The 27,967-nt window shown below is 32.0% G+C and overlaps 1 protein-coding gene across 12 annotated transcripts; it reads left to right on the top strand.

Moving 5' to 3' along the window:
- Window positions 1-27,736, top strand: LOC128184096 (uncharacterized). 12 transcript variants are annotated; one of them, XR_008243686.1, is made up of 9 exons: window positions 1-124; window positions 856-1,081; window positions 16,052-16,168; window positions 19,232-19,337; window positions 19,612-20,148; window positions 20,447-20,557; window positions 20,888-21,056; window positions 21,281-21,439; window positions 26,335-27,736. XR_008243686.1 is itself a non-coding variant. In XM_052853421.1 (5 exons), the coding sequence occupies exons 1-5, from the start codon at window positions 71-73 to the stop codon at window positions 19,778-19,780; spliced, it is 672 nt and encodes a 223-aa protein (XP_052709381.1). In that variant the 5' UTR covers window positions 1-70; the 3' UTR covers window positions 19,781-20,440. The 12 variants fall into 12 exon arrangements, 2 of the variants coding, with proteins under 2 accessions (XP_052709381.1, XP_052709382.1); XR_008243687.1 differs by lacking the exon at window positions 26,335-27,736 and adding an exon at window positions 25,765-25,782; XR_008243682.1 differs by lacking the exon at window positions 26,335-27,736 and adding an exon at window positions 24,039-24,307.
- Window positions 27,737-27,967: the final 231 nt, after the last annotated feature.

Here is a 27,967-nt window from a genome sequence, read left to right as displayed (position 1 = left end):
AACATGGGACTCATTTCGTATATAAGGAAAAACGCAGCAAAATGTTATACATTTAAAATCAAAATGTTCAATGATGATGGTAAAACTGATAATTGCTTTGCCTTTTATGATGCACAGTATTTCGGTAAGTATAAATAATGTATATAATTTTATGCACTTATAATTACCATATGAGTCAGTTTGTGTTTTTGTGTTTTATATGACTTCGGTAAAAAATATTCCGATTTATAAAATCTTATATGTCTCATATTTTGTAATGAGTAAAAAAGGAATCTCAGAATAAAAGCTGGTAACAAATTGAATATATAGACTTTGATCTATTAGACCGGCTACGTATTTCAGAAAAATGTTTAATTGCTACAAGATTAAAAGATAACTTTATTATGTTTCTTTTACTATTATTCTTAAAGTTCATCTTCTGGGTCATCTTCTTATTTATTAACATTGACCTAAATGCATAATGGTATGAAGGCTGTAATTTATAATTGTGAACACAAAATACTGAAAACAGAATTAGGTAATAAATGCCCGAACAGTCAAAAGACCCGAATTTTCTCCCTTGGTCGGCCTTTGGCCTCGGGCATTAGATCATACTGAGCTGTTCCCTGCACCTCGGGAAAAATATTCGGGTCTATCGACTGCCCATGATCAAGCATTAAATAATTGTATAAAATGATGTGTTTTACAAATTTTTTCGCTGTTTTTAAAACAATTTTCTATTGCTGATCTTTATGAAATGGAATTTTTTTCTCAAATGTTATTTTCCTTTAGCATAGTTTTTAAGAAAAAACTATTAGGAAAAAAAATATGGAGATACATGCATATATGAAAATAGAAAAGGTACATTTATCTTAGATAGTTGACAGTAGATATTGTTCCTGGTCAAAACAAACAGCTGATCGTGTTACATCATGTCCCAAAACAATGGTGGAAATGGCAGAAAGAGAGCAGCATAAAAACTGTTCATCGTTGGCATTCATTCAAAACTGTACAGACGCCATCAAGTTCAAGTACCACTGTGTCATAAATGAGTTCGAGAACGCCTTAATTGAAGTTTGTGCACCGGAATATTATATACACGGTATGTTTTTAAAGACGACAATTTAAAAGTAAATTCTTACTCAAAGTATTACTATGATTATAATATTGATCTACATTGGTAATTTATATTTCAAGATTTAGAACACTATTCACTCAAGAGTATGTAAATGTCTTAAAGAGGGCGGTTTGAGTCAAATGTGTAATGCCAACTAGTATAATGTTGCAATGTGTGTGTGTTGGGGGGGGGGGGGGGGGGGTATTATGATAGTGGAAGGGGTTTTAAATCTTTATTAAACAACAATGGTTAAAAATCAAATTAACATTTCTCATTTTTTTTTTAAATTAGAGCTTATTTTTTTCATTAGTTTAATTAAAACCCTAGTCGAGCATATGTTTTTTTAATGCAATATTGGGATCATTCGGGCAATAGTCTGCATTTCATTAGTCGTTGCCTGGGCATTGTTGATTTTTTTTTCGTTGGCCGACCAATTTTGTGTCCGTTTGGCTATTTTATTTTTTTTTATCTAATTTTGACAGCATGGAATCATTGATATGAAATTGAGCGAATAAAATACATTACCAAGCACTACTCATGGGAACTTGCAATTCATGTTACAAATATCATGATGTTAGAGCTGCCACAAACACAAAACTTAGTTTAAATGGTAATGCAAGTCAATAAGCTAAACTGTTTTAATAACTAGGAAATCACAAACGTACGACAGAGAGAGAGAGAGAGAGAGAGAGAGAGAGAGAGAGAGAGAGAGAGAGAGTTTAACGCCCATTTAAGAATCCCTCTAGGAAAATATTTCGATTCCGCGCCTGACCTAGTATTAGCATCAATAATGAAACAGACTATTTTTTGCATAATGTTCCTTGAAAATGGCACGATGTACTTTTTATTTAAGTTTTTACACAAAAAAAAAACATCTATTTATTTTTTTAAAAGCAAAGTATTGCATACCAAACGCATCAAATATGGCTTTAATTTCTTAAGCAACCCAAAATTAATGTTTTTATTTTTAACCATGTGTAGAGTGGTTGAACAAAAAGGAAAACTCTGTTCCGAATATCATCGTTTTAGTTTATATAACCGCTAGATGATGAAATAAGACTCATATCTTAACAGATTTTCATATTTTAACATATATCCAAACTTAATTAGGTAAGATATGATATGAGAAAAAATCGGTACTTACGTTTCTAAAAAAAAATTAGCCTGCGAAAACTCATACTTCCGCTCGGAATTTCACAGGAGCTGAACAAATCTCGGGGAAGTTGCATGAACGTACATTTGAGCATTTCTGGGAGAGAGAGAGAGAGAGAGAGAGAGAGAGAGAGAGAGAGAGAGAGAGAGAGAGAGAGAGAGAGAGAGAGAGAGAGAGAGAGAGAGAGAGAGAGAGAGAGAGAGAGAGAGAGAGGGGGCATCACTGAAGATATCTTATTCGGAAAACCAGGAAAAGTTGTAATTTATACTTCTGATATACATGTAGCAACTACTGTAAGTAGAGTAAAATATAAATAAACAACCTTGTCGAGAATGACATTGGTCCATTGACGAACCCACACTGCTCACAGGTTTTATACGTTATGTGTAACAAACAATGCGGCGATTGAAGATCAATACTTATGATAATCAACATGTAGTAGAGAAACATTAAATCGGCATTTACAAACAGTAAAAACAAGTTGCTGTCCTTTAAAAAAGGACTTCAATACGTGGACCATTTGCATGTGTTTCCAACGAAAACGTAAAAGCTTTAAGAGAGTCCACCGACTCTAACCCTCTGCTTTTAACCACTAAATTTGTACGTTGTATTACGTATACATGTATGTATAGCCCTGACTTTTTATCTCAGAATTTAAAGGATTCATACTTCTAAAATAATTATGATCTATCTATGAATGAAGTTTGCATGTATAGTATCAGGCATTCGGGGAATTCTACTATTTGCGCACACATTACGATTCGCACTACTTTGTTAACTATGCAGTGACAGCTTTGTGTAAATTAAATATTTCATATTTTGGTGCATTTTTCTTGAGATTTAAACTTTGATACAGTGACATAATTATTCAATCACACTTAAATGCTTAAAAAATTTAATCGGGAAGTTCACTAGCCTCGCCCACTATAAAAGTAAAGTTAAGTTACATGTGTAATCGGAAAACAACAAAACATTCCAAATTATGCTATTTGATGTATGTTGTAGTTTCGGCATAACATTAACTTATTTCATAATACTGATAGTTCATATCACATGCCAATCATTTCTTTAAAATGAATACTTTGTTTCTATACTGTTTACCGACAACTTTACAATTACAGCGCCTTTGAACTTATGTGTGCATAATGCACGGATTCCCGATCCCGATTCAGATAAACGTGTACGCCTTAATTAAGGTCTTCCGTTTCCAACGGAAGACCTTTCTATTATTGTGCGGGAAAAAAATTAAGATTATTAGGGTCTTCCGTTTCCAACGGAAGACCCTCTTGTTATTCTACGGTTTCTTTTTCTTTATTAGGGTTTTCCGTTTTCAACGGAAAACCCTTCTGTTATTCTACGGTTTCTTTTTCTTTATTATTATACTTTTTTTTCTTTTTCTGACTTTTTTGGATCGTTTTTTCTCAAAAACTATTCAACCGATTTACACCAAACTTTTAGGAGTTATAAAGCATCAATGTCGCTACAAATTATTAAAATTTCAAATGATTACGTCACTTCCGGTTTCAGATATGGACGATTTTGTAAATTTTTATGGGTCATTTTGTCCACGCATCTCCTCTGAAACTAATCATGATAAAACCTTTAAATTTGCAGGGATTGTAGATGAATGTCTGTAGATTTCCCTCCATGCGTTAAATTGCGAAAAATGCGCAAGGCCTAGAAGCTCGCCTGAACCTGAAAATTAGCACCAAATTTTTTCACAACATTTTCGCACTTTTTCCGTAATATCTTTTGACGTATAAATATTTTGTTAAAACATGTAATGCAAAAGCTGTTTCAATTTGAACGGGCTTTCATTTGATATCAAGAAAAAGGGGCTGGCCCCTCAAATAAGGGGCCAAGAGGGCTCTAAAGTCTATTTGCAATAATTTTTTAGTGAACAATAATTTGTTATCAATTATAGAAGCAAAAATGTTCATTGTACAGCTGTTTATCTATACAGTCCCATACTTAAGTCATATATTGCGTAATTAGGGGTTTCAAGGGGCCAGAAGTTCAAAACTTTGATGATTAATATCTGAAAAAGGAGAAATATTTTAAAAAGCAATGTAGAACAAAAGTTGTTCAAAATAATGTTTTGTACAATATGCTACCTTAATGTTTTTGTTTATGACCCCATTTAGGAGTTAAAGGGTCGGCCCCTAAAACACATTTGTACAGATATCTCAAGAACGGTAAACATTTTGTGAACACTTATTAAACAAAATATGTTTATATTTACAAGACCTTTCATTTGAGGTCAAGAAAAAGGGGCTGGTCCCTCAAATTAGGGGCCATGAGGGATCTAATGTCTTCTTACAATACCTCTTTACTGAACAATATTTTGTTATCAATTATAGAAGCAAACATGTTCATTGTACAGCTGTTCATCTATACATTACCATACCTAAGTCATATATTACGTAACTAGGGGTTTCAAGGGGCCAGAACTCAAAACTCTGATCATTTATATCTGAAAAAGGAGAAATATTTTTAAAAGCAATGTAGAACAAAAGTTCTTCAAAATAATGTTCTTAACAATATGATACCAAAAATTTTGTTGTTAGTAGCCCCGGTAAGGGGTTAAAGGCTCGGCCCCTAAAACGCATTTGTACATATATCTTGAGAACGGTTTAAAATTCATGAACACTTGTAGAACAAAATATGTTTATATTAGCGAGACCTTTTATTTGATATCAAGAAAAAGGGGCTGACCCCTCAAATTAGGGGCCAGAAGGGCTGCTAAGTCTTTTCATAATAACTCTTTTCTGACCAATAATTTGATATTAATCATAAAGTAGCAAAGAAACTATAATTAAGTTTAATTTAAAACCGAAACCCGTTTTTAAGTCGGACGATGCATTACAGAGATATCGGGGTTTAAAAATTGATTTTTCCGGAAATTTTTATTCCGCGTCCTTGGTTTAAAAAATAGCGTAATGTTTAAAGTAAAACTAACTCGTACTAAAAATAATTATTAAGTCGTACTTGAACACATTCGGATTTTTTTTGTTAAGTCGTTCTTGAAATCAAAAAGGTTTTAATTAAGTCGTACTTAAAATCATTCGGATTTTGTTATGTCGTACCAGGAATAATTCGATTTTTTTCATCTTTTTATTTTAGTTACTCTTGTTATTGGTTTAAGAGCTCTGCTTCTTACAGGAACTACCAGCTTTACTTCCGACATTAACGGAAGACCCACTCGTTGCTTTGCAACGAGCTTTGCTCTAGTTATTCTTTTTTTTCTTTTTCTGACTTTTTTGGAGCGCTATTTCTCAAAAACTATCCAACCGATTCGCACAATATTTTCAGGAAAAATAAAACATGATCGGCGCTACATTTAATAAAATTTTTAAATGATTACGTCACTTCCGGTTTCAGATATTGACGATTTTGTAAATTTTTTAGGGTCATTTTGTCCACGCATCTCCTCCGAAACTAATCAAGATAGAAGCTTGAAATTTTCAGGGATTGTAGATGAATGTATGTAGATGTACCCCCATGCTTCAAATTGCTAAAGGCCTCCAAGCTCGCCTGAACCTGAAAATTGGCACCAAATTTTTTCACGAAATTTTTGCACATTTTCTGTGATATCTTTTGATGTTTAAATATTTTGTTATAAAATGTAATGCAAAAGTTGTTTTAAATTACACGGGCTTTCGTTTGATATCAAGAAATAGGGACTGGCCCCTCAAATTAGGGGCCAAGAGGGCTGTAAAGTCTTCTTACAATAACTCTTTACTGAATAATAATTTGTTATTAATTATAGAAGCAAAAATGTTCATTGTTCGGCTGTTTATCTATACAGTACCATACCTAAGTCATATGTTACGTAATAAGGGGTTTAAAGGGGCCAGAATTTCAAAATTTCGATCATTAATATCTGAAAAAGGAGAAATATTTTGAAAAGCATTGTAGAACAAAAGTTGCTTAAAATAATGTTCTGTACAATATGCTACCTTAAATTTTTTTGTTCACGACCCCATTTAGGAGATAAAGGGCCGGCCCCTAAAACACATTTGTAAAGATATCCTAAGAAGGGTTAACATTTCGTGAACACTTGTTGAACAAAATATGTTTATATTTGCAAGACCTTTCATTTGATATCAAGAAAAAGGGGCTGGCCCCTCCAATTAGGGGTCAAGAGGGGTCTTAAATCTTCTTACAAGAACTGTTTACTGAACAATAATTTGTTATTAATTATAGAAGCAAAAATGTTCATTGTACAATTGTTTATCTATACAGTATCATACCTTAGTCATATATTACGTAATTAGGGGTTTCAAGGGGCCAGAAGTTCAAAACTTTGATCATTTTAAAATATCTGAAAAAGCAGAAATATTTTTTAAAAGCAATGTAGAACAAAATAATGTTCTGAACAATATGATACCATAAATGTTGTTATTCGTGGCCCCGGTAAAGAGTTAAAGGGTCGGCCCCTAAAATACAGTTGTTTAGATATCTCGATAACGGTTAACCATTCGTTAACATTTGTAGAACAAAATATGTTTATATTAGCGAGACCTTTTATTTGATATAAAAAAAAAGGGCTGACCCCTCAAATTAGGGACCAGAAGGGCTATTAAGTCTTTTTATAATAACTCTTTTCTGACCAACAATTTGATAAAAGTCATAAAGCAACAAAGGAGCTTTTATTAAGCTTAATTTAAAACTGAAATCCGTTTTAAAATCGGACGATGCATTACAAAAATATTGGGATTTAAAAATTGAGTTTTCCGGAAATTTTGTTTCCACGTTCTTGGTTAAAAAAATAGTGTTATTTTAAAAGTTAAATTAACTCATACCTAAAATAATTCGGAAATTGTTAATTCGTACTTGAAGACATTCGGGACTTTTTTTATTAAGTCGATCTAGAAATTGTAAAGGTTTTTGTTAATTCGTTCTTGAAATCATTCAGACATTGTTAAGTCGTACTAAGAATTATTCGATTTTTTTTAAAAATTTTTTTTCATTTTCTTTGTAGTTGGTTTTAGAACTCTGCTTCTTACAGGAGCTTCTATCTTTACTCTCGACACCACCGGAAGACCCACTCGTTGCTTTGCAACGAGCTTTGCTCTAGTTCTTATTTTTCTTTTTTTTTTTTGTTTCCTAGACGCGAACTTTGAGGCTTCATATCTTGCTCATTTCTGAACAGTTTTTGCTCAAATTTTCAGGGCTAATGTACTTTACAAAACCCTATCTTAAGCAATTCATAAAATGTAGAATTCCCTTTCCGTTAAAGAGTTATCCCCCTTTTAAATTTGTTTAGGGCCTTTTGTTTCCAGACAAAGGCTCCGAGACTATGATAGCAGGGAATGGGAATCCAACGAATTTGAATAACAGAGACATTGTAGTTGTGCACATCTGTTTTTGTTTTTAGATTACGTTTTTTATTTAGGAAAAGGTAGGGTGTCAAAAAACAGGATTCAAAAAAGTGCAAAAATTTAGACATGTTTTCCTTTATCTTTTAAACGAAAAACATTTTGTTAAGACATGTAGAATAAAAGTTGTGCAAAATATCAAGGGCTTTCATTTGACACCAATAAAAAGGGGCTGGCCCCTTAAATTAAGGGCCAATAGCTCCTAAAAGTTTTTGCTTAATAACTCAAAAAGGGTTAGGATTTTGATATGGCTGTCGCTGGAAAAGTTGTTTGTTGGGATCTCATAAAGGTCGTTACAATGTTATTTTGTATGAGATTTGTGTAGTATGAGTGTAAAATGCTTTACATGTTAACATGTACCTGTTTTCATTTGACAAGTTAACGAAAGTCTTTGCGCGTACATCTGGCATAAAGTTACCGCAGAAAGTATGCTGGTTTATACAAACGGCATTAATTCATAAGAATTTTTTTTTTTAGAATACGTGCTTTATTTTAGGAGTTTAAGTCATTGTTGTTAAGGTCCTTTAATGCACAATCCTTAAAAACTGGATTTGGGAAACAATTCATTGTTTTTCTTTTCTAGTAAACCACAAAATATGGAATTAAAAAAAAAATATATGCATTACATTTTAGTTATTAACTCCATTCATTTAAAATCTACTTTGAATCAGAGCTGTGTGTGTGTACCATTACGTAAGCTCTCCCTCGCCTGCGGCCGAGAAAATCGGTCACCATGGTCGCGGCTGGACTACCTAGCGGTCAGCGGTGATCTAATACACGAGAGTTGCGTCTCTCATGTATGAGTTTATTTATCCGCAAACTCAAGAATTGTTTTCGTTTTGATTACACATATTTTGTTATGGATTAAACGATTGTGTGTCAATTAAGAAATCGTTCAGTTAATTAATAAAGGAATGTCATTTTCAATCTAAAGCAATAATATACATAGATCAATTGTGGGTTTTTAAGCTTAAAATAAATAACTTCTATTTGATAGAGTAAGGTCATTACACTGCAATCTTTTCAAAGCTTTCTGGGTTCTTAGCTGTGCGGGTTTGTGCGTTGTACCTTTACGTAATCTATCGTTCGCCCACGGCCGAGGATCTCAGCCACGGCTGCACTACATAGCGGTTATTTAATACACAAGATTCGCACACCGAGACGCACACTTCCATGCATATGAACGTGTTTGAGTTAATATAGCCGTAAATACAAGAACTGTTTTAATTTTATGTTATCTAAGTTTGTCCATTTTGTATTTATTTAATTAAATTTGAGCGTAAATGAATATTAATGAACGATATTACTCCAAATCGGAAACACCGTCAGACATAAATTAATGGTTGGTTTGTTTATGTAAAATATTTTATAAACTGTACAAATAATGCTTTAAATCAACAACAACAACCCCTAAATATTAAACATTTAAATGATGATCATCCATTGCACATGGCTGAGGAGATCCGGCGCAAGTGGACAAGTGATCCGCGGTCGGTTCGTGATCTTCTACATGTACCTTATCACGCGTTCATGTTTCAAATTTTGCACGGACACAACTATATTTTATTATGTTTTCAACTATTATATTGGTTTAAGTTGAAAAGATAAATTTATTTTACTTGTACAGTTGATTAAGCATTGATGTATACGATAGCGTACAAGGTAGTTTAAAAATCAAATTAAATTATAATCAAAGTTCCATGTTACATGTTTGCGGTAGGTGCTAGCACGATAAAAGAATGTCCTGAGTTGAGGCGTCCGATGATTATTTAAAAGAATATTCACATGAGTTTTAAACACTTTAAATTAGATTCTATCGGTCACATATTAATCACTTCTGTAGTTTTTCTACATGTTCGTTTCATTGTGGAAGCGAACTCATTGCTTGCTGCCCCCCCCCCCCCCCCCCCCCGCCCCGCCCCGCCCCGCCCCGCTGACAGGAGCTCGCGCTGTATTTTTTTTTTTTTTTTTTTTGATTCGCGAAACGATATCAAGATCTGTCGAAAATCGTTTTTGGTGGCTTCTTCTTATGTGTAACATTTTGTTTCACTTTCCCACCCGTTTGTTTATTCGGTCAGTCTGTGTTAATTCAACCGCCACGTGCGACCGAGAATCTTGTGTCGCTTCAGCGCACACAGCTCAGAACATATATAGCCCCTGGTCATCAATTGTTATGTTTATTGAGTAACAATTGGAATGGTGCTTTTACTACATAAAATTAAAAAAAATCATCCAGAAAAAATGTTACCGTAACTCAATAGTCAATACCAAAAATAAAATCCGCATGATTACAAACTGAAATCGGGTTTTCAGTATTCGGCGGGATTTGATTTTTCTTCTAACATTAGTATTTTTATTGGTTTCAGAGAATACGATGTAAAAATACAAACAGTAAATAAATCTGATATTATTTACGTTGATAATGTTGAAAAATATTTAAAATCAAATTAGTCACATTCGTTAGAAAACAATGTTATACAAACATCCGTTAATTTTTTTCCTATGTCGTATCATTCGCGTAAATAAATATGTTCTGTACATATCCATGCACCTCAGAAAAAATTCAAATGATTAAACAAAAAAGAAAGTTGTAATTACTATTTCGGATTTTTTTTTCAAAGTAATTTAACATTGTATTGAAAAGAACAAGAAATAAAAATGATTTAATTTTTTGACCCAATCTTCGTATATAATACCGGCGCTCCTTACATGTACATGTATAACGGCGTACAGTGAATAGATTATCATGATCTATTTGAATTAAGTTCCATACGTGAAGATTCCCATAATAATTAATTGCATGACTGTGTACATTGTAGGCAAATCCCTGTGTGTTAATTCCTTCTAAGACTCTTTGTTTTCCATTAACAGTGGTTTAAATAATTTTCAGATAATTAATAAAAATTTTGTTATTTGCAATTGAATTGTATGCTTCATCAAATACTGATTCCGATTACCTTGAAGTCATTAATTTTCCATTGGCTATTGACAAAAAAAGAGACGCTTGACCATCCAATGAAAACAAATACACATAGGTTGATTGACAGGTTCAGCCAGGTGCAGGAGACACCCGATGTCCGAGGTTATGTGTGCTGCTTGTACAAAGTCGAATGGTCTCAGTAAGAGTTATCGATGTAAATAAATAAAAAAATATATATGCTTATCAAAACATGATCGTTTATGTTACAGCTAAGTACATTGAAGCGTTTAATAGGGGTTTACTCCAGAAAAGTTTCTACCTAATGTTTTCACTGACCTTTGTCCAATCAGAGCGTAGCTGGGCGGAGTTAAGACATTGCCGCTCGTGACTTGAATGGGAGAAAGAAAAGAGAGAGAGAGAGAGAGAGAGAGAGAGAGAGAGAGAGAGAGAGAGAGAGAGAGAGAGAGAGAGAGTTGAGTAAATTATAAGTGGTGCCGATAAAGGAATAATCATTAGTTATAAACTTGCAAACAAATTAATTAAGGTCTGTATATAAAAATTACATGTATATCCTATATTGTATAACTTTAAAGCTTTTTAAAGAACGATTGTGAAAATTTCTTTGGCCGCGCGCCGTCGACAACATGCACATGGTTAGAATGACGTAGCTTATATTCAGAGAGAATTGAGTAAATTCTAAGTGGTGCCGATAAAGGAATAATCATTATATCCAACTAAATTTCCTAGCATGGAGTCCGAGAATACGGACATTAAATATTTTAAAATGCGAACGAATAATCACTTATGAACATGATGAATTTATATGTAGTGTAAAGGAAAGGCAACGAAGGCGGATGCTTTGTGGAAAAGTAAAATGTCTAAGGTAAAGAATGTTTCACACTGAGTAACCATGAAGAAAGTTTTTATACAAAGTAAATTTACAAACTATGTTTAATTCCAGGAAGATTCGGCAAACTTTGATTTAATTATTAACGGTAACACTTGTAATAAAAACAGTTTCTTAAATATTCGTACAGTCTTCTATGTTTGAAATTACCTTATCCTATTACTGATCTTTATATAGACATCGTTGTTCCCTGGTTAAAGAATTTCAAAACACTTCAAAGTTTCATAAATTTATAAGATATACTATGTCCCGAGTTTTTTCTTCCACCACTTTTTGCTTGATATTTCAATAATAGTAAATACCTTTGTGCTCAAACTACGTTCATCCACTTATATGAAAAATGTCCAGATTATATGTGTTGAAACGCCCCCTCTACCGCTTCAGGTTTCAATACACATCCCAATGTTGAAAGTCTACGGGGATTTTGCATTGCATCAGCCATTAATAAGCCCGGATGATAACGTTTAAAAATTGCGCGAGGTATCCCGAGTACTTCTGAATGGAGAAAAGATGTAAACATTTTCCATTATAAATCTCCGTAAGAAAATTGTTTTCGTTCCTGTGAAATTTTATGAGTGAAAATTGTTCAATGAAGATATCTTGGATATATTCCCTTTCATCAATTGAAAATGAATTGAAGTATCAGTGAGTTCCGAATGAAACCTGATGAATGTTTCACGCGGTTCTCGCACGCTTTGCCCGAGACGATTTACACGCTTTGCCCGAAACGCTAAACGGTTTACACGAAACGCTTCACAATCACACGAAATGCTAAACGGTTTACACGAAACGTTTCTCGCACGTAAGTCGCACGTTTTTTGGTGTAGTAGTACGTTGCACGGTCTGTAAATTTTGTCATCACGCAACAATTCTAAACTTGCACATAGTTTTCAAAAATTTAGAAATATTTTTAAATAAAGAAGTTATCTTAGAGAAAAGGTTACGTGTTTTGTAGGCGGCTTCGGTTTTTAAATCAAAGTACTGATGTACTGACGAGAGTTGATTTTTTCGAATATTATTTATTTTAAAATCAACGATATGCTATTTTGCTTGGCAAGTAGTTTATAATCTGCATTTGAATTATGCAGATTTTTATAATATGAATTCTCTGACTTTTCCGACTAGAATTTCGAAAAACCTCTGATGAATCATGTTGTGTAATATTTCAAAATAGAATTGATTTCATCAAACTATGTTTTGGTATTCCAAATATTTCAAAAATTGTATGGATCCAACCAATAATGAACTCTAGTCTCGTTGAACCAGATGCTTGGCTGTCTCCGTTAATCTCCGACAAGTAAGAGATACCAGGTCACGTGATAGCTTGATGATGCGACCTCTAAATATAGACTCTCTACTTGCCGGAGATGTAAGGAGACAGCCGATGGTTGAACGAGACTATATATTGAACTCTGGCGTAGGAATACACACGACGAAAAAAAACTTCAAATTGTTCGTATCATTTAAAATCTGATTATTTCCAAGGTATTTATAAAAAAGTTTCCTTTAAAAAAATGCTTCATTATTTTCAAGAACTAAGTCTTGTCGGCGGCGATGATTTGTGCTTAGGTGCAAACACAGTTTCAGTTTCGGTATGCTAGAGTAACTGCATAGGAGAGTTGATTAAAATCAACTCCCAAAAACACAATTCCTCACATGAATCATGAGTACATGTAACAATGCTTGCTACCCTCTGAAAATTTAACTCGCCATTAAACATCTCATTTTTTAAAAAAATGTTTGAAACGATTACATAAACTGTGTTCGACAGATAGTTTTCCTAAAACATTTTCTTTCTTTCTTTTTCAAAACACGTTTTATATACAGGCTTTCAATCACAACACATTTTTATAACAAAAGCAGAACTGAAAGTTTAGTCTTTATAAATTATTGACACCATATCACATACATTTTCAACTCGCAGCAACAACGGAAGACCTACTCGTGGCTTTGCCACGAGCTCTGCTCTAGTTTGTATTTCCTATTCAAATATTGGTTTTTTATTTTTCAATCATATGATAAACTATTTCAAATTTGTATGTGCATTTGTATCTTGACATATTTATGTATGGTGTTTAACATAAATATATAGAAGACACTATATGGAATGTATGGAAACATACATAATTATACATATATATATATATATATATATATATATATATATATATATATATATATATATATATATATATATATATATATATATATATATATACATATATACTATTTAATTGTTCATGTCTGTCATAGTTCTTTAAATCATCCAGCTCTTTCCCTCTTGTATATGTTTATTCAATGTTTTATGTTCATTGGATGTTGTATGTCAACAGTCTTCATGTTGCCCCTTGAGGGCCCTTAATTGGTTAATAAAGAAATTGAAATTGAAAATTGTACTAGACTGGTTCCCTGAGCTACCCATTACGCACAGGAACCAGGCTAGCTCATGCGCAAGCTGAATTTTCCCCATAGCATCCGGTTTAACCTCGCTTATATATTTTCTGCGTGGACCTCAGGGTCCACGCAAAAAACCATAAACTGACAAACTGACATACTCATATATAAGATAAATTCTTAAATTTAATTTATCAAAAACAAAGGTTGGTTTTTTTTTTACCAAGAAGCATAACTCTGTTTTACCTAAATTATTTTTTGAAGGCGATAGACTAGAGTTTGCCTCGACCCATCACCATTTAGGACTTTTATTATCACAAAATCTCAGCTGCTCTGAATACATTGATGGTACTGTAAACTCTGCATACAAAAAATTAGGACTTTTAAAAAAACTTCAGTATAAAATGGGTACAAAACATCTCTCCAAATTGTATATTTCATTTATTAGACCTACCCTTGAATATGCTTCAATTGTGTGGGATGGCTGTTCTCTGAATGATGCAGACAAACTTGATGAGGTTCAATTGTGTGCTGCTCGAATTTTCGCTTGGTTGACAATTTTGTGCCAAGGGAAGCGCTTCACTTAGAAACAAGGTGGGAAATTTTATAAACCAGACGCTACATCGCTAAGATGAAAACTATGTTCAAATTTAACATGGGGACTTTGCCTGATTATTTATTTGATATTATTCCTAACAAGAGGGAAAATATATCGCGATACAACACACGAAACAAGGATTTGTTTAGCGTTCCTTAGTGATAGTTAGATTTACTAAAAAATCATATGTACCCAATGCTTTCAATCAATGGAATTCAGTATATATAGAAGCCAGAACAGCCACCTGAATCAAATTGTTTTGCAAACATATGCCTACTGTCACGAAACCCCCTATTTATTTTTCTTTTGGTAAACGCTGTACCAACATTATTCATACAAAGCTGAGACATAACTGTGGATTAAACTATGATCTCTATGAACGTAATATTGTAAATAATCTGTTGTGTTTATGTGGTCAAACAGAAGATGTGTATCATTTCTTTTTTTCTTGTAAAAACTAATCTAGAGCGAGAAACAACATGTTTGATCAATTATTAATGTTAAATTTAGTCAATATTGATACTAATTTTACTTTTATATGGCAACAACAACTTACTTTACATATCAACAAAAGCATTTTTGCCTCTATACAAAAGTTTATTCACGAATCCTTGAGATTCAAATGATATTTCTTTGTGTATATCAATATTATATTTTCTTTCGTTCTTAATTTATATGCATGGCAACTATTGTTATATTTAAGGAGAGGAGCTTGTAAGTTGTTAGAACTAAAAGCTTGTGTCTAATCCTTTTGTTTAATCAATAAAATATGTTTAAACATAAGATATATATTCGGAACAGAAATAGAACCGGTGATCGTTGAACTAAAGAAAAAGCGAAACACATTTGTTAATGTTATAATGAGTGTGACAGTTTTAAGCAGCCGTTAGCAAGATAAATCAACTTAGATACATAACATGATCAATTCCCCCATCTTATCGTTTCACAGTACTTCATACAATCAAATAAATTTATTTAAAACTGAGTAGTCTTGTTATTATTAAATGTGGTTTATAGAGTCATATTATGCAAATGTTTTATAATTTTTATGGTATGCAATTTTAGTGATAAACAATTATCAAAAAAAAATATTATATTACATGAGATTTTTATGCAAGTTAAAATATTTGTATGCTGCATGTACCTTATAAAAAAAGAAGTAAAAGGTTAATGATATGGTATATGTATCCCATGATATGCTATGATATTAAAACAAAACCGCTTCTGCATCCTGAAAAGTTCTTTTTTTTCAAGTAAAACCAAAAAAATAAAAACAAAGATTTCAACTGGTATGAAATCAAAATATTTTTTTTAAACAATTCATTAAAATCTATTTTAAATCATACCGTATTCTATGTTATGCCGAATGAGAATCTTGTAGTATGCTATGGTATTGTATGCTACGGTATTAGTTTCAAATGCTATTCTATGAGATTTATATGTCATGTTTAGGAAGATACAAATCACACATGAACTCATGTATATATATGTTTATTTGTAAATTTATCTTTTATTTGTAAATAAATCTTTTAAATTCATTTCTCATTAAATAACGATTACAGCAAACAATTTTTGCAATCTAAATTTTCACTTGTTTTACAGGATTTTGCACAGAGTATAATGTATATGGAGCTGTAATTCAACCACATTACCACTTGAAATGCGACACAGTCGACCCACCTTGTTCTAACCGTTACATGTCTACAGATGCCTATCTTTGTAAGCAAACATTTAGTGTTCAGTACATAGTTTTAAATGATTTAACCCTATCAGAACCCATCTTCGTTAGCCAAGGGCGACGATCCACTAAGTTTATGTATAGAGAAACATGGATCGTCAACCTTGGCTAGTGAAGATGATCAGGGCCACATTTTACAAAGGAACTTACGACTTGTGACCAAATAAATGAATACTGTAAATCACATTTTCATCAGTATTTCAATTTTATGTTTTTTGAATATGGATAGAATTCAAAAAAGCTGTACATTACTGGTTTTGTATAAATTTCAGTCATTAAAGATAGTTCTGTGATGTGTAAAATATATATGACGTTGTCGTAAGTTCTTTTGTAAACCACAGCCAAAAACCTACATTTTTGTTTAAGTAACTGACGTAAAAAATTAAGAAATCATGACATTTTCAAATCTCAAAACAACATGTAAGGATAATCGGGGCGTTTATAATGGTATCCAAACGAAATGAGGCCACCCTTGGATGTAGGGATGACACGCTTAGGTGAAACGACTTTACGTTAGATAAAATGGTTCGATACTTGATAAGTTCATGATGTTCACCCGCAGGTCATCATTTCATGCACTTGACACACGGAAGAGAAACATATATGATTTAGGGGTAAGGATCCCACCCGTTTTTAAGATATTTCAACACCTCCTGTTCGATGGGTCAAAACTACTCTGAGTCAAATAACCTAATATATACTATTTGATGTCCCTTGACACAGGAAACAAGAATTAATATGATTTTTGGGTCAGGATCCCAATAGCTTTCAATATATTTGGGCACGTCCTGAACTAAGTGGTCAGGATCACTCACCATTTGATCCCGCACCATTTGATGCCTCTTGACACAAGGAAACTAGAATAGATATGGTTTAAGGGTGAAAATCTTAGTGTTTCGTGATATTTTAAAATTTCTTTAGAGAGAGTCAGGGCCACCCAGGGCTCATTATCTTCACACCATTTGAGGTATCTTGACATAGGAAAAAAATATATATATAGAGCCACTATACCAACCGTTTTCAAGATATTTGGACACTTCCTATACTAAGGGACAGAATCACTCCCGCCCCGGGGCTTATGACTTAGGCACCATTTGATGCCCAAGGAAACTAGAATATATATATATATATATATATATATATATATATATATATATATATATATATATATGTGTGTGGTTTAGGGGTGGAAATATTAGTGTTTTCCTGATAGTTTATTACTTTTTTAAGGATGGTCAGGACCACCCCAGAGCTCATTATCTGCATACCATTTGATGTGTCTTGACAAAAGAATTAATGATATATATGGTTTAGAGCATGCATCCCAACCGTTTTTAAAGATATTTGGCCACTTTTTGTACTAGGTTTGTACCACTTTTACCTGCATACCTTTTGATGCGCTATGACATAAGCAATTAAAATATGTATAGTTTTGTTGTCAATATCTTAACCATATTTAGATATTTGGTAATTTTAATTCATGGAGGAAATGGCCAAGATCTAAAGCTAATATACCTCATACGTTGCCTATAACAGTCAATTAAATTTTGTTAACTCTTTATTATTATCTCTAACTGATTTTAAGTCATAACCATTCACAATAGATTCTACAATTTTTTACCACAGGATTTTATGTTTGATAATGCCGCCCCATCCCATTTGAAAATATCTGGAGAGACTACCAGCTTAGTAGAAAACAATAGATCCTGTATAAAAAGCTTTAAATATTTTTCTCCAGATATTCTTTTGAAAAACAATTAGCCTTTTTTGTAATGTAAACGTGATCATTTTATAATAATGTCACATTTTGAGAATTGCAGTTGTTTAGCTGATCTTAACTGTGTATATTAATGTAAACTCACATAAAACTTTGAACCTCGTGTGGGGTGTAAGAATCGGCCAGAATCCCACGTCATAACAACTAATAAAGAACAATATAGCAAAATGTTTTCATTTTAGTACGTGTAATACCATATATTATAACATTTCCTTTTTTGACAATAATTTTAAAATATTTTCTAATGTAAACATTCCACTTTTCAATGTGGTCACAGTCTAACCCCGAAGATCAAGACTTTTAGAAACTTAAATCTACACTATCCGAGGTTGCTTTTCAATTAAATACAACTTTTCTGATCAACTGGTTCTTGAAAGGAAGAATTTTTATATCCCCCTTATGTATGCTTATGTACATATTAAAATCACTTGGTTTTATTTCACGCACAGGAATCATGGTTTGAACAATATCGAATCTACAGTACCTCTACTTCTACACACGTTACACTTTTTCTGACCATTTGATTTCAAAAATAGGATCATTAAAGATTTTTCTCTATAAGTCATCTATAAAAACTCAAATCCCAATACGGCCCAACCCTATCCCTGAGGATTATCATTTCAATAATTTCTAATCTACAATACCTAAGAATGCTCACAGACAAGTTTCCTGGACAATTGCTTTTTAAACCAATTACGGGCCCATTCAACCCTTAAGTATCATGATTTGAACAAACTTGAATCAACACTACATAAGAATGTTTTCACATCAGTTTTTTCTGAAAAGTTGCTTTTTGAGAAGATGATTTTTGAAAGTTACCAATAAATTTCCATTAATTCTTAATCACCTCTTGTTGAAAGAGAGATTGGTTCTTCATTTTTACAAACCTGAATCCCCATAGCCAAAAATGCTTCGTGCCAAGTTTGGTTGATATTGCCCCTATTCAAAAATGTAAAAGATCTACAGACAGACAGGTATATATATATACAAACAGACGGAAGGATAGACAGAAAGCTGGACAAGTTTTCAGAATATCTCACTTTAGTTTTCAGCTCAAGTGAACTAAAAATCAAACCAGGGTCAGACCTATATATGCAGGTCTATTATATTCTAGGTTTTTTTGTTCCATTCGATAAGTTCGTCTTTGAGAACGCGATGGACAAATTCATGGTTAAGAAGTAGAACTCTAAGAAGACAAAAATTAATCATAAGGCTTTTAATGGTACAGTGCTAGACATTCACAATACATTATAATTGATTTAAACAGATGAAGGCTGTTATAATGTTGTGAGAGAAAAAAATTATTGGAGAGAACCACACATCAAGTCGAATGCGTCTGTCAACAAACTCAGCAACATATCTTCAATAGCAAAGTAAGAAATGCTTTTTTAAAGTAAGAGAGAATAAAAAAGAATGTTTAAGCGATTCTAAAAATAGCTACTGATATAAAAATATTGCCATGAATATCAGGTTTTAGACGGAAAAGGAAAAACCTCAGTAAATCAAAATGAAAAGTTTCTATTTCTTTGGAAAAATTTTGAATTCATTGAAAATTTTAATAGAAATACACTAGAAATATCTTTAAAATACCATATTGATACGAATATGGCTATCTTTTTATCGTGACTTAAACTTAAATCATTACAGAGGATTAAGAGAACGCATTCAACCCGACGGAAAAGATGCTATGATTGTTGTTTTTGGGATGAGTTTGACTATAACTGCATTTATTGGCGTTTTAATATTAAAAATATTTAAACAACAAAATACGATTGTAAAAAGGACTGATCGCAGTGTTGAAGAGTGTTCGCTATGAATTTGAAGGATGACCAAAGGCAATATCTCACTGATCCCAAGATACCAAGAAAATCGAAGCATTCTCTTTTTAGTATACATGTGTCAGCAACTTTATACCCAATTACAGTCAGCTTCCCAACACTGTCAGAACCAAGATCCAATAATGAAGAATTATTGTACTGAAAGGATTGGATACTTTTCACTCTAACCAATGGTGTCGCAACAACCGTCTTCTGTCTTCTAGCAGTTATCCCACATCAAGTCTCCTGCCTCTAATGTGAAATTAAAAGACACCGTCTTTAATATTTTTTTTCAGATTCGTCATGAAAAAAAACGTTGCATATTCTTTAAGCCTACTTCTGTAATGAGTGAAATTATCTTCAAATAGTGAGTTGCCAAATGTCTGCTTCTTAGTGGACGATCGCTCGCACTTTTTGTATTCATTATGCACATTTTTGGCATTGTCGTCTTATCAATTGGGATATTCCAAATCGTCTAGTTCAATAAACTGTGTTTAACTATGACCTCGTGTCATGATTATCTACACGGTGCATGTGAATGTGTGATGCATATAAAAAACAAAATTATATAAAATAAACTGTCAACTTAAAAAGTTGGAATTTTTATTCATGGAGAAAATTAATACACATTTTGTTGTATGTCAACTAATATTGTTTGTTTTCAGATTCCGACCTGAATGTACGCAATGATAACGAGATTCAAGCATTTAGAGACGAACTGATATTGTCAAGATAAATGAAATCAGCTAATCCAAGGCGGAGGCTGTGGAATAAAAGTGATCTTAATATATTTTCCGTTTAAATATCCGTTATTATCCGTTGAATCCATTAAGTGTCTAATATACATTTAATGTCCCCATGGCCACGAATAATTATAAATAAGTGATTCATGATGACTTTTTTGCTACTATTATACACATGGAAGAATACATGTATACTGGTTTTTATATAAATTTACACTGATTATCTGAAACTTGCAATCTTTTATACATTGATCTCTAGAACTCTTATCAAAGCTCATTGAGATTTGATTTGTTGGGTTCGACTTTGATAATAAAGTATTTGTCCTTTTGTACAATATTTATGAATGTATTTTTCTTAATAAGGGTGTTCCGAAATTTGACAGCATCCCAAATCTTTGCGATGTGTTGACGAATTTTACAGTGTATCTACATGTACACCTGTAGTGTAGAACATTCTGCGACCAATTTTCCTCAATACGAACAATACGGTTTTCCACCTAACTTTGCAGCAACTTTACATGGCCAACCAAGTGTAATTTACTATATAGATCTTATTATTAGTGGCGACTGCATACAAAATACATATATATTCATCATTTAACTACCACATCTGTAATACTTTTTTCTTCCTTTCAACAATGCTCAGTCAATTTCATTTTCATTATGTTTTGACTTCATTTAAGTTGAATAAAAATTTTACAGACAGTATGACTTTGAGATATGAATAAATCTTTATATATTCCCTTTATAATACAGGATTCTCTTGATGACGCTATACCTAACGGCGATGAAATGTTCGCAGCAATCAAAGTCATGAAGATTTTGACTCTAGTGCTTACAAACAGTCTAGGAAACTACGAATGGACTTATTTGAAGCAAATGGACGACGAGGGAAGGACATTTGTGCATAAGAAGGTATACATAAGATTCTCAAATATTCATTCAAAAATGTAGCTGAATAAAATTATTCGTCCTGTAGTAAAAATCCCATGCGTTTCGCCTATTCCTGCGCTTTTTAAAAGTCCTTCAAAATTGTGGCATTTACTTTGAATTGCCGTGAAATAAAACATTGGTAAATCAAAGTCATGTGATATTATCCATATTGAGTCTTTTGTTTCCTTGGCTTTGTAACGCAGTGGATACAGCAATCATATTTTCGAAACTTTGAGTTCAAATACGGCAGTTATTTTAACTTAAATAAATTAACATCAGTACATTTTATAAATCATAGGATTTTTTTACCTGCAGTTACTATTTTTCTCTATCTTAACTCGATCTCATGCAATCGATCTCCAACAAAACAATGTACATGTACGTCGCTTGAAATTGATCTGATTTTTCTTCTTAAGATTTAATGACCCTTTTATAGTCATTGTCCTGATTTGAGCAAATATTACTAAATTTTATTTCAATGTTTGAAGGTCTAATTATTTTTTAACTCAAATTTTAATGCCATTTGACTAGATATAAGAAAAAAAAACACAACACGTACTGTTCTTTCATATTAATAGTCAAGATCAGTAACATGGCAAATACATGTATGACGAATCTCATATTTGGTAAAAAAAAAAAAATAAACTGAGCTTTGCAAACTAAGAAAATAATGTATATTATGGAGATCAATGTATATCTTATTCAAATAGCTTAAATTTCATGTGTTTATGAACACAAATGATAAGAAAAAATATACCTTAGTTATATACATCAAACACAATATGATCTTTCAGAGTATTAAAGCAAAAAAATCATAATTCTTATTTTATTAGAATACAGATAATTTTTAAGGCGTCGAGCTAATGCTCGGCTGCCTTCTAGCAATATCGTCCAAAAATTCATGCTCTGCACCGCCTTTTTAATGCGCACAAGAAATAAGTTCCTCAAAGTATTAAACGTATTTCAAGATTTTTATTCCATTTATTCAACTACATTGTGTAAAAAACCCAACTTTGCCTCCCTTGTTATTGACAACTCATTGCATAAGTATAAATTTGCTTAATCAAGAAATGGCGGATGAATACAATAAGGTGTAAACATTCTTTAAATATTATTTTAGTTTATCGCTTTCATTTTAATTGGAAACCGTGCCCGATAGAAATAAAATTTGATATGTAGATTTAGTTGTTATTGGACACGGTCTCAAAAATAAATGTAAGCGATAAGTGATTTTGTTGCAATAAATAAACACGATAATGCCGTTGGTTTGGGCAAGCATTTTAAATAGCGCGTGTTGTGGATTTGTTTGTAAACAACTATACCATAGGTAATTTTGTTTCAAACGGGAATTGAAATAAATAAAGTATGGTTTATTATTGTAATTAGGGACATACTGTTAATGTATTCAAATTATGAACCTGTGAAAATTGTTCAAAGACTTTTTAAAGCAGAAAGAAAATAATTTATTTTTGAACTTTGAAATTTCTTCGATTTTTGTAACTATGATGAGTTATTGTATTCTAAACGCATCACAACCTATCTTATAAGGAAACATACTGATTTTTCTTTTTAAAGCAGCACAAAACATAATTCATTTACTTTTTTTATTCTAATATTATTTGATATACGACTATTAGTACAGAAATTCAAATTATTGATATTATTCTATTTAAAACAAAATGTCAGCTCGACGCCTTTGTGACCGTTGTTTTTACAATGTAGCTTTCTTATTCTTATAATGAGGTGATTCAATTAGTTTCAATTTAAGAATGTTAAGATACCTTAAGATTTTTTGCGATTACATGGGAAATACTATTGATCAGCCAGCTCGTTTTTCAACATCACTGTACTTTATGAATACAATTTTGCGACAAAGGTATTTATTATTATCCAAATATTGAGCAAAAGGTGTTTAAAGCAGAATCTTTGGATATGTATAGTAACAAAAATACGTTAATTAAATATGCAAAATTGTGTAAAGTTAACTAACATTTAGTTTTATTTATCATTAAAGCGGTTAAGCATTTGTACGTGTACGAGTACGTGTAACTAGGGGAATTTTCTCATTTTATGTGTATTACATCATTCTTTCTGCATAGCGCGTAACTCAAATTGTACAAAACGTGTACAATCAAAAGTGCACGGAGTTGAACACTTGTACAATAATGATTTTTAAATGAAAATATAGACTTTGTGGAGGACTAATATTTTGGTTTTATCAAATTCATTGAATTATTTCATAAACAGTCAGAGTAAACTAAACATGTTGAAAATGTTAAATCTAATTTTTTTTACACGTTTGCTTACACGGATAGTTTATTTAACATAACCCAAATTTTGGTACGCGTAAACATACTTGTAGCTCCACACGTACCCGTACACGTACCCGTTCAAATGTTTACCCTCTCTAATATACGAAAAATCTTATTTTCGAGAACACTGTTTATTAGCTTCTGGCTAGGTTAAAACTTTGAAAAAAGGGAAATCATGGGTATGTTGAAGTAGGCGTAATCTCATCTAGGTGGGTTAAGTTTGGTTTCATATCACACAAAAATCAACCCATTTATGATCTCTTTTACAGTTTTCAAAAAAGTCTAGCGGAAATCCAGAAGGAAATAATTTGTAGAAACGAAGCTGTTGAAGAGGGCAACAATGAAAATCAGATCAAAGAGTACTCGTATGAATTGCTTCTTCCAGACAAAGTTCTAAACTCCATCAGTAGCTAATTTTCCAATGTATGGAAAATCGAAAATTTTAAATATCCAGTAGTACATTTAGAAGTGTGTTATGTACTATTACAACAGTAAACACCATGTGGAGCTAGAAAAATAAAAAAGCTAAACAATGACATTTTGGTGGGTTTTTTTTTTTTTACATCTTCGTACTTGTATAGAATGATGTTACTAAATAATATGTTACAAAATTCTAAATAAATTTTTATTAATATTTAAAATAAATATGAATTTTAAGCGACGTCTCATGTTGCAGTAACGTCTATCATATATGCACACGCTAACAATAAGCAGAGTTTATTTTTTAAATCATTTCATAGAATAAAAGATAAAACACAATGGTATTCCAAGAAAATGAAGATACATGTATTGACTTGTTTCCCTGTTTTTCTGGGCTTGTGTTACATTCATTAGAAGTTTAAAATCAAAGATTTCTAAATATAACTACTAGTATATAATTTAAAACGTATCAGCTACTATAAGAACATAAGATTCTTTTTTTTTCTTATATAAACGTGCGTAATATTTTGTATAAAAGTCTAGACGCAATCAAGAGACAAAAATATCTATCCCACCGACACTAGCATTTAAATCACACACCCTCTGCACCTAAACTTCCGGCAATTTAAACAAGATATCTGTTAATCCTATGCTCACTATTGATATCTCCACTCTGATGTGAATATACAAAATAAGCAAAGTCGACAGTTAACAGTAAGTTGGTACAAAAAAGGATAACCGTCATTAGGCATGTATAAATAAAGAGTGTGTTAAAATTTCAAACATCTGTGAATAATAGTTGCTGAGACATCTTTGACAAAAAGTTTGAAAATTTAGGTAAAAAGTAATTAAACAAATTCAACATTTAACAGGAGACTGACATTCGATTTGCACAAAAATGGATCCCACCGTATATGACTTGCCTTAAGGAGGTTGGCTCCTGGAATAAGAGTAATGTTAATCATCCGAAAACCCTATGTATAAAGATGGGGACCTAAAATGTTTATTCATTTTATATGTGACCCATTTCACATGCCATTTTTTGGAAATATATAGCTTCAAATAAAAATGATAATATTCCTGAAATTTTTGCTAAAATTTGACATAGAAATTGAAAATTTGCAAAAATCAAACAAATCTTTATAGTTTGAATAATTATTTAGTTATGATTTTAATACAGTATAAAGTTGAACACATATAGTGACTATAAAAGTTAAACCTAAGTCAAAGTTTAAAAATCCTTGCCTTACTGGTGGCTTCAAAGGCCAGTTCAAAATGAACACAACACAAGATGTTATAAAATTTTGGAGTAATCAAATTATAACGCAAATGAAAAAAAATTATAGTAATGTCATCTTTCCATAACTTTGCCTACATATAAACATACATTTAATGTCTCATTTAAAAGTAAAACAAGTAGGGGTCACATCTCAAAAATTTGAGATAAAGCATGAAATAAGCTAATTTTAGGCCAAAATTGGAATTAATTTACTCTTAACTGCTATGAAATATAAGCTAAATATGCCAATATATATCGATAGAAATATCAAAATATTGTTTAAATTTGTTTTTCAGAATATCTTGTTTGGTCTGCGCTGAAAATTAGGAAGCTTAAGTGACAGTACTCTAAACTATTGATCTATGAAAATTATTCATTTCCTTCTTGAAAACCTTTCACCACAAAATATAGTCCCTTACTAAACTCTATAAAAATGTAAATTTTTTTATAAACAATTTTATTCAATATAGTTTATTTGGCATTGTAAAATACAAAGATAATAGAGTTTTCAGACTATAGGTGACCCAAAATGTCTACCCAAAAACTAAGGAGCGAACCTCTTTAACAAAGAGTGTGTTAAAATTTCAAGCATCTGCGATGAATGGTGGCTGAGACATCTTTGACAAAAACTTGTTTGATAATTCAGACTAAAAATAAACAAAACTTGTCATTTAGCAAGAAGTTGATGTCCGAGTGGTACAAAATTAAATCCCACTATATGGCATGCCTTAACAAAGAGGGTGGCAAAATGTCTAGCATCTGCGATGAACAGTTGCTGACAAAAATGCGACAGAAATGTTTGTTACGAACGGACAGTTAGAAACAAAAGGGTAAAACAGTATACATGTTCCCTTTTTTCTTGACAGGGCGTATAAAAATTGGTGGACAATGGATGTTTGAACTTATCTTCACAGCTACAGTATATGTGCACAGGAATGTTTATTAACTGTCTTGAAACTAACATCCTCTTGTTATCGAAAAAAGCAATGCCTGTCCAAAAATTGATAGAGCAATAGTTTAAAGGGGCATGGTCACGATTTTGGTCAAATCTTTGAGTTTTAAGCAAGATAAATGGCTCACAATTCTTCGTCATGTAAACAAGGCTCGTGCCATGTTTTTGTTTACATAGGTTCAATATACCAGTAAAAAATCTTTTTCAAGCTGATTTGTCTATCTCCTTATTCATTTTAAGCATATTTAACAGTTCCTAACGATTAACACATTTATTTGAGGTCTAAAACTGGAATTTTTTCTTCAACATTCAAAATGAAAACAAACGCTTTGTTTACATAGCGAAGAATTGTAAGCTCTGTAACTCGCATATAACTCAACAAATGACACTCAAATTTTTTTTGCATATTAAAAATGCCTTACTGAGGCATTATAAACATTTTAAAAAAAATTAATATTTTGACCAAAATTGTGACCATGCCCCTTTAAGACCTTAGATTAAGTGTGTGATGTAGGACTAACTGCATTGGATTTCCTCATGTTAGTATTAAGTTTTTATTCAGCGATTCTTGAGCAAGTGCATGTAACGAATTGAGCTTTCCCCTGAATTTAGCATATAAATTTTAAGAACCTTTACATTACAATTTATAATATTAATCAAATACAAGATACGTTCGAAAATGTTGTATATTATTTTTAGAAGAAAGCTGTGGTACACCCTACGGGTTAACAACAAATTCACGATTAATACTTAAATTCAAGCTTAAACTTTAATGATAAAACTTGTATTTGAACTCTATAGTGCCCAAAAAAGGAATATCAATATTAATGCGTGCAATCCAAGCAACTTGAAAACATATTTTTTAACCACTTTCAGTACTTTGATTTATGTTTATTATGCTTAAGTAAGGCATTTCTATTAGTCAACTACAATTTGAGTGTTAGTCGTCGAGTTATAAGCTCTCACAATTCTTCGTTATGTAAACAAAGCCCGGGTTTTTCGTTTACATTTTGAATGTTGAAAAAAATCCAGGTTGTGACCTTAAATGAACATGACAGTATAGGAACGGTTTCAAAATTAAGTTCTCATTAGAAATGAATTACATCATTGTAAACATTTTTATAAAAAATAAACTAAGACCAAAATAGGGACCATGCCAATTTGCTAGATTATCCAATTATCTAAAAAAAAAATTACAATCGGTTAATTATTCGCTGTGTTAGAATCATTTTAATATTATTCAAACTGAATCAAGGCATATCTGCATACTTCTCTATTACGACTTCCTTCAAAAAGAATAAAGATTCTATTTTACATTTGCTTTATTTTTCTTTTTTTCTTGTGGTCAAGTAGGCCCTGGGGATTATCTTCTGCGTGTGTATCATGAAGTCTTGCGAAAAAAAACAAACGATTTAATGAGCTTTTATCAAGCAGGCAACTTCATAATATTTATATAATTATGTACAATTCTGCTAAATGGATAAACGATGCATTATCAGATGATTGAGACAAAATATTTTTTTGTAAAAAAGAGTATTAATTTTGCT

The sequence above is a fragment of the Crassostrea angulata genome, chromosome 5 (genome assembly GCF_025612915.1).
Source record: "Crassostrea angulata isolate pt1a10 chromosome 5, ASM2561291v2, whole genome shotgun sequence".
Lineage (NCBI taxonomy): Eukaryota > Metazoa > Mollusca > Bivalvia > Ostreida > Ostreidae > Magallana > Magallana angulata.
This window is presented reverse-complemented; position numbering and strand designations above follow the sequence as displayed.

Coding starts and splice junctions, on each gene's coding strand:
- LOC128184096 (XM_052853421.1), top strand. CDS start 71: ATGATGATGGTAAAACTGATAATTGCTTTGCCTTTTATGATGCACAGT. Junction 1,082..16,051: donor ACCGGAATATTATATACACG/GTATGTTTTTAA, acceptor CTTGTTTTACAG/GATTTTGCACAGAGTATAAT. Junction 16,169..19,231: donor GTCTACAGATGCCTATCTTT/GTAAGCAAACAT, acceptor TGATTTAAACAG/ATGAAGGCTGTTATAATGTT.